This window comes from Calonectris borealis, chromosome 10, assembly GCF_964195595.1.
Source record: "Calonectris borealis chromosome 10, bCalBor7.hap1.2, whole genome shotgun sequence".
Taxonomy (NCBI): Eukaryota; Metazoa; Chordata; class Aves; order Procellariiformes; family Procellariidae; genus Calonectris; species Calonectris borealis.
In genome coordinates, this window is record NC_134321.1 from 23,287,755 (window position 1) to 23,308,534 (window position 20,780).

A 20,780-nucleotide genomic window follows, 5' to 3' on the forward strand; every position below is an offset into this window, starting at 1 on the left:
AATGAAAAGAGACACAAGAGAACATCGTCCAGGCAACTGTAGTTGTAGGATTCCCAGAGAACCAAGGATATGGGAACTGAACCCATTCCAAAGAAAACACAGAGGGAGCCTGGCAGAGTTCCCTCAACTCTTAAGGATTTTTAAGAACACAGTGGCAGATTATCTCTCTATTGTTCACTCAGTCCTCTCTGAGGATATTTCTTACTGTACAAAAAGCAGCAAAAAAAATCCTCAAAAAGCAGCAAAAAAATACAGTTCTGCTTTAAAAGCAAATGGAAACATCACACACCACAGAACAAGCCAAGGGTAAAGTTTTTGCTCATGGGATTTTATAATTGTGATCAGCTGGCATGCCCATTAACTTCAAAGGAAGCAGAGTTAAGCTAGGGTTCTCAAAATCCAACCCAGATGCCCAACTGAAACTTGGATATTTTGTCAAATCAACCGGTGGCCAAAAGCATTTTACCATAAGTGCTTATCTTTGCACCTTTTCTAGCTGCATGAAGGAAATTGGCATGCCACACTAGTGATAGTCATCTTTCAACTGAGATGCAATAAATAAAGGTTGGTCTACACAAATTGTTCCGAAATTAGCTTAGCCTGATTTCAAATTAAAAAATAAAACTAAAAAAATGGCAGTTTACTTCCAAAGCACAAATGTCACATTTTGCATTATTTCAAATTACCCACTCTGTTAAACCTTCTCCCATGTAGCCACTCTTAAAGCTTCAATTACTAAGGTGAGATCCACACCCAAAGACAGCAAAAGTCTTAAAATATTTAATGGGTGGTCAGCAATGAAAGCTGCCCAAAAATCAACAACAGTCCCTACTCTTTCTGTCCTCCTTCCCAGGCAGGTGCTCAGATGCAGAAAAAGTTTTTTCAACATTAAACCTGCACTGCAGGTTGACACATTGGCTAAGAGAAAAAACACGATTATTTCCTCTGCCTCTTCAACTCTGGCAGAACATCTATGCTGCAGTCTCACACTACCTGCTCTGGTTTTGAGCCAACACACTCAGGTAACACAGACCTGAGCCATAGCAGCACAGCCTGTCTCACTTTACCAACAAGGATATCTCAACCCAATCCTGAGCTCATTCTGGTATCTACAAGAGCTTGAAGCCATGCTGGGAAAGCACATGCTGCAGTGCAGCCAGCCTACCCGGCAGTCAGCAGCATAGGCACCTCCCAGAGAGAGGGAGAGCATTTTGCTGCCTGGCCTTATAAGTAGGAAATGCAGAGCAGGTGAGAACCAAAAAGGCATAAGGATAGTAGGGGATAACAATCATTATTTAAGATGTCTTTTCATAATATAGAAATTATCTGTATTATCAGTATCTCACACAAAACGTTTTTCAGTGAGAATCAAAGACAGGGTTTTTCAGACCCGTGGTAAAAGAGGTAATCCACAAAACAACTGCAAACCCCCCAGATTATCAGAGATGAGATTGTCAGTTTTATAGCAAAGTAACAGACCTTGATCAGCACACATAAGCCACCACATACATCCCATGGAGTGATAAGACCAATTTACAACCCAGTTATCAGAAACACAACAAGGTAAGGAGCTAGAAAATGAGCTTTGCCAGCCATTTGCACTGCAACAGCAGCACTGCATATAGGTTTCAGGTACTCTGGAAGTACCTGTGCATTACGCAGCTCAAACTAGCACTCACTGGACCTCTCACTCCAGCACTTGGCCACCTGCTCCTCTCGCAATGGCAATTAGCTTTATTTAACCTTGTCAGTGAGGGCTTCAGTAGCACACACAAACCCTTTTAAGGTGGCAATAAACTCTCCTTCATTATATTTGCAACAAACAACGTTGTACAGGGCCATTATCACCTTTGAAGAGTTTCCTATAGCTGTAAGCTTTCCATAGCAAAACCTCTGACTTCAATGGTCAATGGTTCAAATTCAACCAGTTGTATTTCTCAAAGTTAACTCCTGAAGCTTAAACTTTGCACCAGTTCTCACCATGTACCTCAATTCTACAAGATATGAAATAATGTTACAGACATGTAAGTATATTTATACGCTACAGATAATTTCTGCTACAAATACCCTGCGCCATGCTGTATATCTTGGGGGAAAATGTGGTGGTTTTTTTTTATTTTTTGCGTTCCCCCTTTCCCCACCAAAACGTTATGGTAAGGCAGATTTCAAGGACAGAATTCTGCTTCTGAACACTTTCATTCTTCCAGGTGTAATTTCTGGATTAAGGTAATTAAAAGATAAATACAGATGTAATTTAAATGCTAAATATATCCGCACAGACTGTGTTTTATCCCTGAAGATAGTATGATGTACAGTATTTACAGACGGGAACACCGTATGCTTTGAAAACAAAGCTTTTACAAAAAATCATTTTAACATAAAGGCAACCCAAACTCCAGAAGGCATGAGCATCTTGAAAATCAGAAAATACTTTAAAGTCGTCCTTGTAATTTTATCATTGCTCCCTGTCTGCTGGGATGATGATAGAATTTGACCTTTTCCCTTTGAATCACTGGAATTCTCAGACACCACTACAATCACTTTGAAAATCCCCTGCTTTCAGAGGTAAACTTGAAGCCCCAAAGGGAAAGAAATAAGGTCACAACATGCCATAGACTGATTTTTCATGGAATTGGACACGCAGGTATGAATTCTGAATGTTTGAGATGAGTAATGCAGTCCTTCAAATACTCAAAGGATGTCTTATGAAGCTGCTGTAAGATGAGAACAGCTTTCACACACTGCCTCTAACCTACACAACCTCAGTCCCCTCTCCAGACACAAAGGGCCTGAATCTTATAATTTCCATTCCAATTCTCCGCTTTCATACATGCAAACCCACCCATCATTTTACAAATCCTGGGTGAGGAATAGTCACTACTTCTGAAGTCATTACATTTGGCACTTCCTAACTTCTTCAGTTTAACGGCCTCCTTCCAGTAATAGCTATTACCCACAGCTTTAACAGGAAAGTACAGGAAACTTGTCAGCAGCTGTGGAGTTGCCTGCCCCTCCAAAGTACACTTCTTTCTAATCCCCTACAGTTCAAGGCCTGTGGGAGCAAGGATGTAGAGGGAAAGAGAGCGCAGATGAAATCTAGCGAACATGCTCTGAGCACCGAGACGAGCATTACTGCTTCTGCTCAGTCACACACACACACAGAGCTACTGCTTCCTTCTGATGGTTTTGTAAGCACACGTTAAGTTTTACCACCCACATCCTGCCAGTCCCTGCAAAGCAGAAGTGAATAAATACACATCTACAACCCCGGTACAGAAAATGACGACACGCTCTGGATGAAGTTGGTAGAGTTTCCCTAATTCTCAATCAAAAATAATCTCTGAAGGGCAGACAGACGGAGAGGATGGAAAAGCATGTTGAAGCCTATCTGCATGAGGGATACAACCCACTGCTGGCAACTGGCACCAATATAACATGCTCCAAAGTGCCTATAAATCACCCTCATTAGAGATACATATGTGGACCAAATCTGGTATTTCCCTAGATTACAATCTTCTATCTTTTCATCTGTAGATTTCAGTGAGATTTGCAAAGGTCTACATACTTCTGACAGTTGGATAGCACCTGGCACATGCAGGAATGGCTGCAGCCAGCATCACCCAGCAGTTCGCTGGCAAAATAGGAAAGACAGTCTACACTTCCTAGACTTTACCAATGCTTTGATGAGTTTATTTTTTAGCTTCATACAATGTACTCTACCACATAAACCAAATCCTTTTAAAGACTCAGTTGCCTTTAAAGATTAGAGTACGGAAAAAGGAAAAAACCATACTTGTGAGATTTTCACTAAAACGGTCCATATAAAAATTAAATTACACGACCACAAGCACCTAATCTAGCAACTTCCTTTCAGTCAACTTTTGGAGAAACTCTTATTTTTGCTCTTGAGCGCAAACACCCTCAAACGTGTAAGCTGTCACAGATCACAGGCTTGTAACCAGTCCAGGGATGAGAAGTGTAGGACCACCAGCCAAAAAAAATTGATATAGAGTGAAAACATAGCCCTACAAGATGTATTTCAGTAACTGTCAGCCACAAAATAGCAACTGAAAACTGCTACACGCACTCATCTGGCACATATGGAAATATTATTGTAAACATATCTTGACTGCCACTTTTTTTTCAGGTGCCACTTTTTTTTCTGCTCATTACTGATCCAAATTACAGTTCTGGTATGCTGAAGGAAGGACAAGGAGTTGGTAACACTTGTTTAACATGAAGACTGTGACATAGTTTCTAAATCTGCACACAACGTGGTATTTGCCTTTAGCCCCTGGTGCTCAACACAGCCCAGAGCTGCCTCCCATCAGCCCGGCTCGCAGGCCTCCCCATTGTGTGTGGCGGGACGGGGGCTCCCAGCCAGCAGTCCCCTGAGTATATCCCATGTGCTCAGCACTAAGGACTCCAAAAGAAAACCGAGAAAGCTTTAATCTTTTAAAACTTGACTTCGTTGTCTGCAGGTGATGGGCTCAGGGTGTTGCCTACGCTTACGGTAGCACCGAGAGACTCTCAACTTAGCTACGTGCTACAACTCCTTTATGTCTGTATCCTGAACTCAAAGCTGTCAGACCTTCGTTACCGACCGCAGCGAGGGAAGGAGTATCTCTACACCAGCAGCATAAGCACGAGTCCTGGGTGCTGTCCCCACACACGCGGGGCTGCGGGGCAAGCATGCGTGGGGCGGCACTGTGGGTATGTGGAGCAGCAGGGTGAGCACACAGGGCTGTGTGGAGGCAGCGTGGGCACGCGTGGGGTACGTGGAGAAGGAGGGTGGGCATGAGTGAGGTATGTGGGGTGGGTGCACGTGGGGTGTGAGGCGCATGCGGGGCGCCCAGCCATGGCGGGAAGCTTCCCCACAGCAGGGACCTTCCCCTCAGGGCCTTCTCAGCCCTGGCCTCCAGACAGAGCCCCTCTCCAGCGGGTTTAACCCCCACTGAAGAAAAAAAACAGCAATAGTTTGTAAAGCCCAGCCTTTCCCCTCAGGGATTATCTCCATTTCTGCCTCCACACTGCTGGGCCACCCCAAAAAACGCCCGAAGTAACGTGAAACCGGCGAGGGGAGGCCTGGCGCTGCTGGCTCCCTCAGGGGAACGGCTCCGGGGGGACGGGAGGGAGCCATCAGGCCCCGCCGGGTCGCGTTTTCCTGCCGCGGGCTGAGGAAAAGCCGCAGGTGCAATCGGGCGGCGGGGAGGGGGGGTGGGTGGGAAGCGGCGGACAAAGGGCAGCAGCACCTGCACTCACCATCGGTAGCAACCCCCGCTGGCCTCCAGCGTGAAGTTGACGCGGGTGCCGCGGGTGAAGGGTAGCAGCACCTTGGGGATGTTGAGCTTGGAGGAGGCGGTGAGGTGGAGGGAAAGGAGGAGGAGAAGAAGAGACAGCGCCTGAGGCGCGGGGGGAGCCATGCTCCGCCACGGGCAACCGCCGCCGGTGGGGGCGGGAAAGGGCGGTTGTGCGCCGCGGGCGGAGGGACGTCAGCGGCGGGGCAGGGCGCCCCGGGGGGCGGAGGGGGCGAGGAGAGGGGCCGGGCCTGCCCCGGGGCAGGCCCGGCCCCTCTCCTCGCCCCCTCCGCCCCCCGGGACCGCGGTGCCCCGGCGCCGCCTTCCCTGAGGTAATTTCTAGTGGCGCCAACAGCGGGAAGCGACCGCAGCGGTCGAGGCGAGGGACGTCCGCCAAATCAAACTACGGCAGATTTTGGCGGCTAAAAAAGGCTCCTATCGGGGTACATCATGTTGGAAACGGCTTGAGCAGCTGGGGAGGGAGGTGGGTTTTCTTCAGGCGGCGTGGCCGGCGCCAGCTGAAGGGATAAGGCTGAGGGTTGCAGCCTAGATGGTGCTTGTCACCGACCGGAGCCGCCTCGAGTCCTTCACAAGCGGAGCGTGTCCTGTTTTCACCCCACTGGGGACGTGGGGTGAAGACCGTGGCGTGTGAGGCTGCCTTCACCCTGCCCCGAACAGCACCTTCCACAAGCCCTGCTGAAGGCAGAGTGGGGTGAGGTGGTGTTTTTTAAAAATAGGACCTATGGATTAAAAAAAAACCCCAATCCTAAATGGATTAAATCCTGTGGATTAGAAAACCCCTAAAAAAGTCCATCGAGGATATGGGTATTACATTACATACTATACTCTTTCAGTGTGTATGTTATAGTACTTACAGCGATGCTAACAGCTAAACTAAACAACAGTTCTTTTGTTATAAAAATACCAATTTTCTGTATCCGTATATCCTTCAAGTAAGAAGACTTATTTTCTTTGTGTTCTAGAGAAAAAAAAAATGGTAGGCAGACCAAAGTGCAGAAAAAGGTGAAGAAGTCGAGACAAGGAATTTGGTGGTACGTGAACTCTGTGAACCAGGTGAATACCACGAGCGGCCTTGGCCTGAGCCGCTTGGAGCTCCTCCAAGGAGCACAGTAAGTAGCTGGATTCCGTCAGCCAGCCTAACGCGAGCTTGACCTTTTCCTGTGTATTGCTCAAAAGCACGGTGGAACAACATGGTAAGTAGGACAATGTAGGAAGAAGAAGAAAAAGGAGGGAAGTTCTAACCACCACTGACAGATCTGTAGTCGTTCAAGTGTGTTCGGAGCCTGGAATGGAATTCAGGAATCACAAGTCTCAATGTGATCTTTTTTTTTTACCCTATATTTTGTAAACATATTGCAAAATGTATATTTTACCTCCTGGTGGTGATTGGACTCTGTAGTGGATGACATTGTACTATTCAGTTCACTTTGTTACAGATGTTTTTGCTGAAGTCTTAAATGAACTGGTGATTTATGTAGGGATAATAATGATTCTGTACGATGGAATTTCTGTGTATTTAATAACTTGCTTTTTTAGAAACTTTGAACACACTTGAAAGTACTCTGAAAGACCCTTATATTTTGTAAGCCAAAAGTCAGGCTGGTATTGCAATCTTAATTTGTCCTTGTTGTCAGTATGCATTCATATGTATCATCATTTCAACATATGTTTAATGGTAGGATCTCTTCACCTTTCATGGTGGATGGGAAAGGTCATGCTCCCGGAATTAATCAAAGCTATTTAGTGAACAAAGTTACTGTGTGGAGGATCTGTCTGTCATTACCTACAAGAGAGGGATGGTATATATTCAGTGAGAGAAGGGATTTTAAGAAGGGGAGAATCACCTTTGAATTAAGCTATTAGAATTCTGCCCAGGAAGATCAAATGCTCTCCAGGGACACCACCTGAGAGTTTAACCAGTTCTAATTTAGGTAGTATAGAAGTTAACCGATTCTTATCTATTCTAAGCAAGTAAACTTATCCAGGACTTTTTATTTCCCTAGAAGTATTTTTTTTTTCAATATTTATTCACCTAGTGTTTTATTTATCAGTACCTCAGCAGGGCTATTCCATTTTCTATTCCAGAGGACTGCATGCTGCTGGACAGTTCACTTCTCACTGCAGCTTCTGTTTGTATGTTACTCATTTTCTGAATGCACATCTTGAAATTGTGTGGTCTGATTTAGGGAAGAGCTGAACTTTACAGCTGCAATTTAAGTCACTAGGAGCTGGGCCCAGAAAGATATATTGTTTTAAAAGCTCTGGCAAATCAAGCCACTACATCTTAAATTGCTCCTCAAAAGACAGTGTTATTTTTTTCTTTAGTCTTTCTGTCAATCAGTCCATAACCTTCCTTCATAGGCATGTTATGAAGATAAGTTCAGTAAAGACTCAGATATTAGGGAGGGATGTGATAAAATAGCCCATGATTAAATCAATACAATGTGATTACAGTTAGTATAATTACAACTGAGTAGATAAGAAGTAGATAGTGAGTACCTTGCATCCTGTGCTGTGAATGAGGTGAGAAAATGTCTGTATCCCAGTACTTCCTAGCTTTTAAAAGTAGGTTTTGCAATCTCAGCATGTCTTTACTTTCTTTCATCAGCAGTGTACGGTGAGGTGATGAGTATTCAATGTGTTACTGGAAAATTATTGTTGTTCTCAAATACTTCTTAGACTTGAGTGATTTTCATAAGGAAGAGCAAAGTGCGCTTAGGACCTTAAAGCTTTTTGATGAAACATGACAGTTTAGTACAGCAATTAAATGTCTGACATATCTTTCAGTGCATACACAAAAGCATGCTAAGAAATTTTAAGAGTAGAATAAGGCAGAAGACATTGATGAGCAACTCTGCAGTTTCCGTTACACAGTAAAATTATAAAGCGAATTTTCTGCTTACTTCAATTGAAAGTCGTGCATTGCAGCACTGTGTTAGCATTAGAGACTATTTTGGATAGAGAATAGTAGACTAGGAGGCAAACTGGAGCTGCATGGTCTCTGAGAAGTTACTAAAATCATGGGTTGACTTAGCATAATTGCTGCAGTGCTCTACTTTCTTTTTCCATGCTGCAGTGATGAGACCAGTATGGAGTCAGCCATCCTTGGACTAAAATAACACTGCAAAGAACATACAAATACCTCCAGTCGGCGGGGTGGTTAGGTGGCACGGAGAATTGGAACAGGATAGACGTATAAGGAATATAAGATAATTTTACACACATATCGGCATACACCTGAGTAAGTCTGATAGAGAACAAAAATGGAAATTTCTCAGTCACAAAGAATGCAATTATAGAACGATAGAGGAAGTACTTTAATGAGCTGCTTAATTGTGAGAGTGATAAAGGCAAACAATAAATGGTTATTCTCCAAGCAGCTGAGCCATTTGTGGAAGAATTACATTTTAAAAAGATTTAAGACGCAATCAAAATACACGCAGTAAATAACAAAACACCAGGTGCTGATGCTATTTCTACTGAAATACAAAGATAAAAGGGGGAGAATTACTAAAAGATTTTACAAACTCACTTGGTTGGTCTGAAGATCTGAAAACACTCCCAAGGAAGCAAGGAGACATATACTTGGATTAAATCTTTTAAATTAATCAATTTCTGGTGGAAAGATATTTTTTATAAAGCTAGAAAAAATGTGTATCAGTATATCATGAGGTGATCTTCTGTTCGCAGTGAAATAATTTTAAATCCTTCTTCAAAGAAAGAAAGTATTTGAATGGCACAGTGATGATGGTGCCTGTTTGCCTATCGTCCTTTGAATTGCCTCGATGCTTCCCCAGCCCTCAGATCTCAAGGGTATACAATATGTGTGTCTCATGTCTTTCGGCAGTACAAAGACTTGCGGGGCTCGTCGTGTCAGGAAGGCTAAACCAACTTGGTATGAGTACCAAGCATATATCTAATATTAGGGTTATGCATACGTGCTTTCCTGGATTGAGGCCTGAGTCTCTGAAAAAATTTTGAATGAAGAAAATCTCAGGTTCTAGAGTTCATTCAGGAAAAAAAAAAGGTTACTAAAAAAAAACATCTGGCCAAGGAACACCTGACTTTATTTTCAGGCATTTCATATTTTAAAATGTCTGAATAATTTAAAATTTTTAAAAACACTCCTCTACAAAAACTAAAAAAAACACCCCCACAAACCAAATTCAACCCCCCAAAAAACCCAACTCTGAATAATTGCAACTCAGAAGGTGAAATTCCAGCAAAATGATAAGGCAATGAGGTGTACTGGGTCAAGCTAACTCAAAACAGTTCCAACCATAAGCCTTGCAGGTATGTCTATACTCATGTGTTAACAGTATAGGGCCAGCCCTGTGTAGTATCAGCAGCTAAATGCATTGTGTACAATTTAATTGTAAGAACAGTTTAATTAAACTGGAAGAATCAGGGCTCACACAGTAGAACGATGAAAAATATTCTGCGCTATCACGCTCATGACCTCTCAAATAGAATAATATTTGATTTAAAGCCTAAAGAGTGACTGACAAATAATAGTAACGTTTAATGAAAAGACTGTTCCTCTAGGGATGAAACACTGGTTGGGAAGAGATGGGGAGTTGTCTACACCAGGCTGAGCAGGAGATGAAAAGGACAGGTTAATAGACTTGGAGAAAGAAAGTGCTCTGGGAATAGTAACTTAAGGTGAGAATAACAGTGACGGGCCTTTCTTTGTCTGATGCTGTCTGTGTTTAAGCTGAAGAATAAAACAGTATCCTGCAAAAATTGCTAGGAAAGATGGTCAGTTTCCTTCCTCCTTATCAGACTGCATCTTGTAACACTTCAGCTGCCCCCTTTGTGTCCATCTTACCCATCGCTGATCTCCAAGTCTAGTGCTTTACGTGTATTTCCTGGCTGACCAGCTCTATGGCTTTCATTGCTATGCTTTTTTCCTGCTTAGTTTGCTATCTGGTTCCATCCTCATAGCTGCAGAGCCTTGCAAAATATCTCCACCAAAGAAACGTCAGTCAAAGTAGTATTTAAAGCAGTCCAATATATGAAAAGGTAGTTTGAAAACAGTCAACGGAGGAACAGGATTACAACTGGTGTCCCTTAGTACCAGCAAAAGGCTCATGGGAATTAGTAGTTCATAGATCATTGTGTTTGAGCATGTAGTTGTAACCATCCATTATTTAAAAATTAAATGAAAGATCTTACATACATACAAATGTACACAGCTGATAAGCTTGACTGGCAAAGCTCATTAATTAGGCATTGATCCTGCCTCCAAAAATGCATGGCATAGGTCCCTGCCTCTGCATTAAGTCTCTGTTCAGCTGCTCCTGCCTACCGACAGAGATGAAATTGTTAGAGGGGGCATTACACTTCATTACTTTAAAATAGGTGCTGTAGACTTCCAGAGTGCATAAAACAACATTCCTTTTTCAATTATTTCTTTATCACTTTCTCTACTAGTAGAGTTATCATGTTCAATTTACTGTATTAGACTTTCTGTATCTTCATAGGCCTATTGAAGATTTTATGAGAACATCCTCTCAGCCTTACAAGTGTTCTCTACAGAGATAATGATGGATTGATAGCCACTATAAAACTGAACACTGGTTATGCCTTCCAAGTATTTTCCTTCCAAGAGAAGATGTTTGGCCAAAGGAAGGCATAAATTCAGTAAATTTCCAACATTAAGGCAGCCAGTTAATGGTAATAAGGAGGGAAAACTTAAAATTCTATCAAAGTTGCTTTCCTTCAGATTATTCAGAAAGGAGCACTTGCATTTAGAAAATCAGTAAAATAAGGGCCAAACCTGCCATTCTTTGCATAGTCTAATCTGCCAGGGATGTCACCGGGAGTTTCTGAATGTGTACCAGGTAAGTAAGATCGAGACCCAAAAGAGAAATGTAGCTCTTTTGAAATCTCTGTTCTTATTGTATAAATACATTTGATATGCAAGACTTTCCCAGATGGTATAAAACCCCAAGACCTTACTAAATTATTCAGGATGAGTCTGATAACACTGAGATTATGAAACAGGAACATCAGATAAAAATAAACGTTTTTCACTTCAGAGTTTATCTACCTTTCTAATGTAAATTTATGGTTATTCAAGTAGGTTATTTATAGCTGTCTTTTCAAACTGTTACATAACAGTGCTTTTGCCATGTGCCTTTATACACAGATAGAAATCATATTAATGAGCTACTCACTGAACAACTGAATGACTACATGAGCGATGAGAATTCACAAGACGGGACAAGTAACAAACAAAAATCCTGACCTTTGTTTCTGCTTTAAATACATCAGGGAGATTTAGAAAAACACAGTAGTCTTAAATCTTGAAAATAATTAATACAATTTATAAATAGGCATGTGAATATGTTTAAGGACTTGGTTAGTAGTACTAAGGAATTGTGATCTTTTCAAGGTTACTTGGTTACAAACTAGGGTATGTACACCTCAGAAATTTTAACTGGGCAATCAAATACAATAATTCTGAGTCTTTTTAAAACGTTAACAGTGTTCTGAATTGGTTTGTTATTTTCTGTGCTTTAAACACCAACATGGGACAATTTATAAAGTTCCATCATCTTTTCTATTTTTCCCATTCTCTCCCTGCAGTAGACTTCTGACCTCACTTATCTCAGCAGTGGCAATGATCTAGAGGGCTTCTGTACCTACACAGCAAGACCGTCAGAATTCCTCTGTGTTTCTCCATATATACTGGCAGTATATAGTATGCATTTCAACTGTAGAATTAAAATTTTTTATTCAAAATAAATTATGTTTTTTCCATTCTAATATATATACATAAGTACAACAAATTCAGCACCTCTTGCTGACCTTGAAGAAACCTGACACAAATTCTGTTATGTGTATAATGAGTTCTTCCAAAGGAGATTTCACTTACTGCAGTAGAATGATAGGAAAAAAGCAGGAAATGCTGCAATATACAGCAGAATATAACATATAGTGTACACATTGCACTGAAGTGAACTGATTTCTGTTTTGTCTCCTTAATTCCTTTCAGGGTCACTTTTCCAGGTAGGCCACCTACCACTCAATTTACCTTGGGGAATGGAATATTCGACATTGAAAAAAAACATCATTCATGAAACAAAAAAGTTATCCTCAATATGAATTTGCAACTGCAGATTTGTAACAAAAAAAAGTTAAATACAGTGTCACTGAGACAAATTCACTGCAGATAATGAGGCACTGGACAGAGATTTTAAAGGTCTCTTGTTTTTTAAAAATACTTTCAGAATCTTGGCAAATCAAGGCCTAGTCCCAGTAATACAGACGCAGCTTGCATGAGTAAAATTGTGCCCAAGCTAGCAAAGTGTAGCACAGCAAGCTGAACTCCGTGGCCATCGAAACTGAGGTCTGAATTTTGCTGCTTGTGGCCATCTCTACATGAATACATCTTTTTCCTTTTTTGATTGTTGTGTTGACTCTGACTCCTCCTAGTTACATGCAAGCCTCATTTTCAATGTTGCCCTTTCTGTCCTGCATCTTACACTGCAACTTTATTGGTACGGCGTGCTTCACAGGTATTTAATTAATGTGTTTTCACAGCTGCCCGTTATCCCCATTTTGCAGACGTGCAACTAAAACTCATGAAAGATATCTGAGATCACGCTAGAAATTCTATTCTTAACATTCAATATCCCTGTCTAACATACCAAGCACCTTCCCAGTCTGCTATACATTTGGGTTGCCCAGGTGGCCTGTATCATGCCTGGAAATGTGATTTAGGTGAAATTTGGAGGCTGACTAGGACTTTCTTCAGACAGGACAATAGCATTAGCTCTTGCTGAGCACCTGAAAAATCTTGCACGCAGTTGCTGCGCATGCTAAAATCTCCGAGTACAGTAAATCTGACTGTACCATCTGGCTCAATGTTCCCCTGAACAACAAACATCTAAATTGCTATGGTGGATATATGGAGAAGAATTAGGACACACTGAATGCTGCCCTACTCTGGCATGACACTGAAAAGTATAGTCTAGTAGGGTTACAATGACCTTCACTTCGGTTTAGGCCGTAATTTATCTTTGAGATTGGATCTTAGTTTCTAAAGTTGGCGATCCAGATGATTAAATGTGAGTGTGTACCTAATGATGCAGATAGTATCCAATAGGACTTAAAAGGCAGAATGCCCAATTTTGGTTTGAACTTTAGCAGAATTTTCTCAGCATCACACATTAGGAACCTGTATCTGCCTTCAGGCACTTTGTAAAATCTTCTAACAAGTAAAGGAATCTGCTTTGACTAGAAACTATATTGAAAACTTTTGTTAAGACAAGGCACGTTTCCCAAAGAATTTTATAGCTTCCTATGAAAATGCCTACTAGCTCAGTAACACAGGTTATTAAAGTGTTGATAATTTAAATGCATTATTACACCTGTATACTTTTTGTGAACATTTGTGCTGATAAAATTTGATCTCTCAAAATGTTCATGAATGAAGGAGGTTCATTTCAAGAGCATGTGAATATTAACTAGTATTTTTTGTATTATTCTTTTAGCTCTTCCTTGGTACAAAGTTCAAACAACAGGATTTGTATCTGGAAGACACTAATTAGAGTATTTTAAAGCTGCTGTATAAATTATACACTTTTTTACATGCTGAAGTATAATAGTTTCAGAAATAACTCTAAACGTTCTGCTGATGTTTATAACACATCTAAGTTTTAATACATTAGTTTTTATAACAGTGGCAGAACACTAAGAAACTGCCCTTTTTTTTGTGGCTTGGTGATGTTTGTTCCAAATATATTTTTTGCTTATAGAAATGTCTGCTACAGATACTGTAGCCAGAGTGCCAGAGAAATGTGAGAAATTTTCTGATATGTAGAAAAAACTAAATGATTTGACAAGGAAGCATGTCCTGCCAACATGATTATAGCTATAGTAGTTATTAGTTCAGTTCATTTTGTTCATCTTTTACTTTAGGCTTGATTAGCTATAAATTCTATACCTTGTCCTCTCTGGATCAAATACCTAAACAAGTTTTGACATTCCAAGGATATTCTAGCCAAGGCACTTTTAACAATTTCATATGGGAAAAAATGCTTAAGGTACTGTTTGATAGCTCAATAATTCTGTAAACAGCAAGTGAAACAGGTGTACAGAGGTGGATTCCTCTTTTTTTAATTGGTTTCGCTTTTTCCTTAAGTAGCCTGTTTTTTCACAAGTCCCATAAAAGTAAGTGGAAATTGCAGGTGCTTGTACTTGCAGAGTTTTGGGGTTTGGTGGGGTTTTTTTTCCTGATTAGGGATAAATCACAAGTCATTCTGATTTTCATTGTCAACGCTGTTGTTCTTAGGTAGAGAATTCATTAGCCTGTCAGTTTTCAAGTCAGTAGGAGGTTAACATTAGTATGTCCCAAGGATCTGTACTGTAGTTAGTATTCAACACATTCATTAAATACCAAGAGAGGCAGAAATGAGGGGTAGAACAAAAAAAATGAGGTCAGCAGGATTTGCAGATGACAAAATTATTTAGTATAAGTCTTTGTAAGAGAAGGCTGTGATGAACTTCCTGGAAACAGAACTAGACAAATTGGCAGCATAATGGTTGATGAAATTCAGACACTGACAGATGCAGGGTAGAGCACATTAGGATGAAAAATCTGAACTGCTTGTACGGCATGGCCCTGTTCTAACTTATCGCTGACTGCTAAGGGAAAAAGAGCATCCAGCACAATTAAAAACTCTTCTCAATGCCCAGCAGCAGTCAAAATCTAAATAAAGTCTTGCAATACAAAAAAAATAGCATAGAAAAGAGCCACAATAGAGTGGAAAAATATTAGTTCCGGTTTTACTTTATATTTTACAATAAGCTAGGGTCATTCCATCTCACATGAGATATGATAGGAGAGGGCCATGTCTCTAATAATTCCTAAATCCATCTTCAAGACTATTTTGTTTCTGACGCAAGAAGCTGGAAGCCCATTGTTATAACACATGCTGGGTTGTGTAGGAATCTGTGAAGATAGTTTGCCTCCCTTTGCTTTTCATTATCAAGCTCAGTGCCATTTGGTGATATTCTCTTGAATGTATTTCTGTCGATTTATCAAGAGAACATCTGCTTTCTACAAGATGTCGTCAGTCTACTTTCATTCCTTTATGATCACCCTGAGCACATCAACACCAATCTTCCATTTTATTTCTCCTAACTAGCTGGCATCTTGATGACACCGTTTTTTCTGTTCTTTATAAATGTGTCCTCTTGGGATCCTGGAGACACATTTGTATTCTCCTTTTTTCTCATTTGCTTTTCTTAATGGTTTTGGTTCCTTTTGAGTAAGTTCTTACTATCTCAGATCAGTTAACAAGCATACTAATTGGGGGATAAAGGGACAGGAAGATCAACTTATAAGTTCATTAGCATTACACATGCTGAGGTTAGAGCCAAGGTTAGTTACACTGTAAGCAACGGTAATCCTACAAGACTAAATATTTTTGTTAGATGAACTCTGCTCCAGCATGAAATTGCAATTTTTAACTTTTTCTCCAGTGGAATTGCCAAATAGTCCTTTGTAGTTGTGGTCATAACCCAGAACTGAAACCACAGAAGGGTGTTTGTCAACAGGTTTTCATGCAATTTTTAAATTTTTGCTCATTTTAGTAACAGTGGACCAACATTTTTTTCTTACTTTTCTCATGTAAGAGGTTTGCAACAAGTTGTGTGAAACACATGAATAAAATTAGAAGAATCTCCATATAGCCCATTATTGGCTTAATTTACAATCATGGAGTTCTACTTAGGTATCTGAAATAATTCATGGGAAGAGGAAAAAAGACTTAAAGCAACTCTGCAGCATATAGTTTCTCTTTGTGAATTATTCTCCCCATATTTTTATGCAATAGCGTAAATTAATTACAAGGATGCCAATTTTAGGGCTGCGTTTATCAAATGAAATTACACAGAGATTCCCAATAGTATGTTGTATGAAGGGCTACGTTTTTGGAAATATTTAAGTTGATGAAAATTTACTTTTTTAACTTATTAGTTCTCATTTCACAAACAGAATCTTCTTTGTTCATAACTGACTGCTGTAACAGCTTTGAGTCTTTGATTATTACCAATTATTTGAATAAAGATTTGTTATTATTTGAAAGTTTGAGCCTTTTGGCGCTAATAATTATAGGACAGGATGAAGGAAAAAGGTAGTGAATTATTCACTAACATTTGGCTTAATTACAATCAAATGACCCTTTCAAATTGAAAAGCACTTGGTGAAAAGCAGAAGACAAATGAGATTTTTCTGTATAAATAATGAATAGCCCTAATTTTTAAATTTAAAACCCAAATTTAAAAAAAAAAAACAAACCCTATACTATCTATTCTGTAGCTTTGTAATAAGATGTACTTTGTTTTCGTGAGTTCAGAACACATTCTGTTTGACCTTCATGGAGTTTTCTTTCAGATTGGATCTTGCATCTGCTTAGCTTTAGGGACTATAATTCTATTCCACTAAAAAAAATTACACTGAAAGCTCCATAAAGATTTTTTCCTTCCAACTTATGTCTGATTTTCATCTTGCAATGAACTAAACAGATGAGTTATATTGTGGGACTATGTGCGTGTACAAGTACTATGTTTGCAAAAAGCAACATTTGCTTCAGAATTCAAATATTAAGCAATATCTCAATCACTTAACTATGCTCTTTTCTTAATCCTAGATCTTTTTGTAAAGGACATAATTTAATTAAAAACAATTCAGTTTGTTTGAGCACAAGATACTCCTTCAGTGCAAAAACTATCTGTAAAGGATCTAAATATTTTATTGACTTTCCAAATTCTTTAAAAAAAAAGTATCATTATAATTACAGGTGCTCTTCCCCTCAGCAGATTTATGCATGTACATATCGTTGTACACCGCATGCCCTCTGGATTGTTATATTTAAATTACATCTTTTGCTATAAATTGATCCAGATTTGTGAGAGGAGTGTATCTGAAGTGGATATATGGCCTGAAGTTCACATTTGCTTGCATTTTGCAACAGCAAAATCTTGGCATTTTGGAAATATTGTCTTGAATCCTGCTATAGACTCTACATTCTGTTCCACTGGCACTGGATTGGCATGGGTAGAGACCAAAGTTAAAGAAAAACTTTGATGTCTTAGAAGGCCAAGCAAGATATCTTTTGAACCAGATAAATCTACTTTCAGAGGGGACTGTAATGAATCCACAAGCAGAAAATAGATGTTTTTTAAATGTTTTCTCTACTTAAATGAAAAATTTTTTAACAGTCTGTCTTTTACACATTAGAGACAACCGAAGACAACACATCATTCCCAAAACAGTCCTGCATGCCAGGACTTGTAATTCAGGCTGGTGACCTGGATTTATACCTGGCCATTGATTATATCAGATTATGTACTTACATACATTACGTGTTTGCATTTTGCTGCAGTTCATCAGTTACTCTTCATTTCCAGTGCATTAGCCTACATTGATAATGAATGAATAATGTTAATTACATTTTAGCTAGGGTATTACAAATGGGTATTACATACATGGCTTACTAATGCAGTTGAAATAAACAGATACACTTTGCAAACTGCTGAAATTTAGCTTTTTGTAAAGTGTAAGGATTTACTTTTTGATTAATGAACCAACAGTTTATATATCTCATACTGAAAAAGAGAAGGTGCCCAAAGTTCTGTGTTTACATGGAACTGTCCTTCACCTCTTCCTCCTTCCCTTTCTCCCAGCTATCCCTAACCGGGACAGTTTATAGAAAGAGCAGACAAATGCTATTGGCTAATAATTAACAAACTGGGTAAACTGCTCAGTGTTCCAAGGCAGACACCAGGAAGGAGGAGCATTCTCTAGAGAGGTCAAATTAGTGTGTATGTTGCCAAAATTAGAAAGGGATAAACACTACCTATGCTTGACTACATCACTGCTAGTCAGTCAGCTCTGTACAAGTACTCCAGGAAGAGGGAAGATGAAGCACAGTGAAACCCAAAACATATCGCACTGCCAGGAGACAGCATCAATCTGTGTAAATATTATGCGTAGCTTGTTTCAAACCCAGCCAGAGTAACTCACAGTCTTCTGTTTCTGGAGCTAGGTATTTACTGGGGAGTTTGTTTCTAATTATCTGTAACTTGACATATCTGTCAGCTCGCCTCGAGTCCAAAATACGCTGTGATGTTTTGTGGTCTTCTCAGTAGGACACTGGCATCATACCAAATGAACGGAGCATTTACAGTGGAGTAAAAGTAATCTGTGATGACTGATCTCATGCCTCCGGCCTTCAGCTTAAACACATTTGAAAGTATGAAGAAGGTGCCTCCCCAAAGGCTTAGATGTCTTGACGATTTAAATGAATGAAACATACTGCAACTGTTCAGCTGGGCTTATATGGAAGGTGGCTTCCAATTTGGGTTAGTTTTGCACTGTGGAGAGGGGAATATTGGGTTTTATAAGGAGGGTAATCCATTCAGGGGAAAAACCCCACTATTTAGTTTGTTCTCTTTTTCACCAAATGCCACTGTTTAGTCATGCAAATATTCAAATAAACCAATAATAGCTTGCTAGAAGACAGGCTGTTACAAAACATACAGACAAGTTCAGATAAAAATATGCTAAAAATTGTACAAAAAAAAAAAGCCAAACCCCGTGGAAAGTTAGGAAATACCAGAATAAGATTACTTGGGCAAACTTAATATGCCTTTTTTTTCACATGTAAGATTTTGTAATCTTTAATTAGCTGTTCAAGCAGTGCTGGTATATGGACAGGGACCTTTCAGAAGAACCCCTGTTCTACTCAAGGGCACAGAAAGGATATTTAGCTACTTTGTTTTCTCCTCATTATTCAAGCCTGTGCTCTGAAACCTTATCTACTGCACATGATTCAAACCATGCTCTGGAGAAGAATAATTAATTTCCTTTTCTGTCACATCCACCCATCCAAGAGCCACCACTAGCAAACAGATCTCAACATTTCTGCAAGCCAGAAAAGTTGTATTAATTATAGGAGTAGTGGTATTAATAATACCAAATACACTGGTGGACAACTAAGCCACAGATGCACAATTCACAACTACTCATTCGAAATGCCCTGGTTTAGGGGCATACACAAGGATTTCTGACATTGATAAAACAATTCTGTAATGCCAACCTTAGAATGCCAACCTCAGGCACCCCCGAAACAGCACGTTATTAGTGAGCATTTGATGAAAAGCTTTGGTCCTAATTATTAAGAACTCAGTTTCAGAGGCAAGGTTGATACTGCTCTCAAATGGGGAAAGCCCAGAAAGAATTGAACTTCATTGCATATTTTGGTTCACTATACTCAGCCATAACAGTTTTTTACATACATGTGAAGTTGCAAACCCCTGGGGGCTCTGCCAAGTCCCAAATAGGAGATTTTGTCTCCCTCATAGGAGCCATATAACCCAAGGATGTGTGGATTTTACAAAGGTAAATAATTTTAACTGAAGCCCTAGAAAAGACCAGGCTGACCTAGCAGAATTTACTCACCTTGAAGTTAATCTCTTATTTCATAAGAAAAAAATAATAGTTAAACTTGAGAAAGCAGCAAATACTCTCATGAGTTTCACTGATTAGAGAGAAGGACTGAGTGGGAAGAAGAAATGGAAGCCTGCAACATGCAAGGTCAGCAGGCAGGGAGATGAATTGCCTTACCTGTTGTTTTAGTGATTTTTTCCAGCTTTTCTGGTGCTGAGGGAAGTAAGAAAAGGCTCCACCCCCTGCTGCAGCTTTAAATCATCACACATCCTGAATCAAGACAATATAAGCTGCAATTAATGCAGCACTAATACAAGAATTGGTATAATCACAGTAGCTAAATGAGAAGGGTGCTAATTGCTGGTCATTTGCAGACCTCAACTGATGAGCAGCCCATTAGCCTTAGAAATGAGGGAGATTTATTACTATCAGGTTGTGATCAGCACATCTTTGTCAAAATAACTTCCTGTGGAAGAAAAATAAGAAATGAGCTGCTCCTTACACATTAAGAGGACTTTTGCTGAGATAGTTGAAAAACATGTTTTTGTTTTGCTCTGACTGTAAGTATTAGTCATATGAAAAATGGTGAGGAAAACAGAAGGGGTCATCTTTTTCTGAAATTCTCCTGTGACATTGTGAAGGATTCCTGGCTTTGACATTTTAAAAAGCAAGTATTTCTTGAACTGGGATTGCATCACGGTGCACTGAGTGTATCTTTGTTCCCATGTTACTTCTACTATCTTTTTATATATAAATATATGCATATATATCTCTTATGGTTCTTCACCAGTAGGAATTTTTATTGCAATACAACTAAGAAATGTTATTTTGTTCTAAGGAAAATAAACACAGAACACATCCCAGATGTGGGAGTGTGATGCGGCAATATTTGTCACAACTAGATCTTGGGTAGATTCTGGCCGACGGCTCCTCTGGCCACCCACCAGAGCATCCCAGAGTCATGCTGTAGCTACACAGAGCCGATGCAGGCTCTCCTT

At 39.9% G+C, this 20,780-nt stretch overlaps 1 protein-coding gene across 2 annotated transcripts in view; it reads right to left on the reverse strand.

Moving 5' to 3' along the window:
* The window catches only part of NUP210 (nucleoporin 210), a 69,608-nt gene extending 64,083 nt beyond the window's left edge, over positions 1-5,525 (reverse strand). For both annotated transcript variants that reach the window (XM_075159425.1, XM_075159424.1), the window contains exon 1: positions 5,263-5,525. In XM_075159425.1, the coding sequence (XP_075015526.1) occupies positions 5,263-5,423 (161 nt within the window). In that variant the 5' untranslated portion in view covers positions 5,424-5,525. The remainder of the gene's footprint in view (positions 1-5,262) is intronic.
* Positions 5,526-20,780: the final 15,255 nt, after the last annotated feature.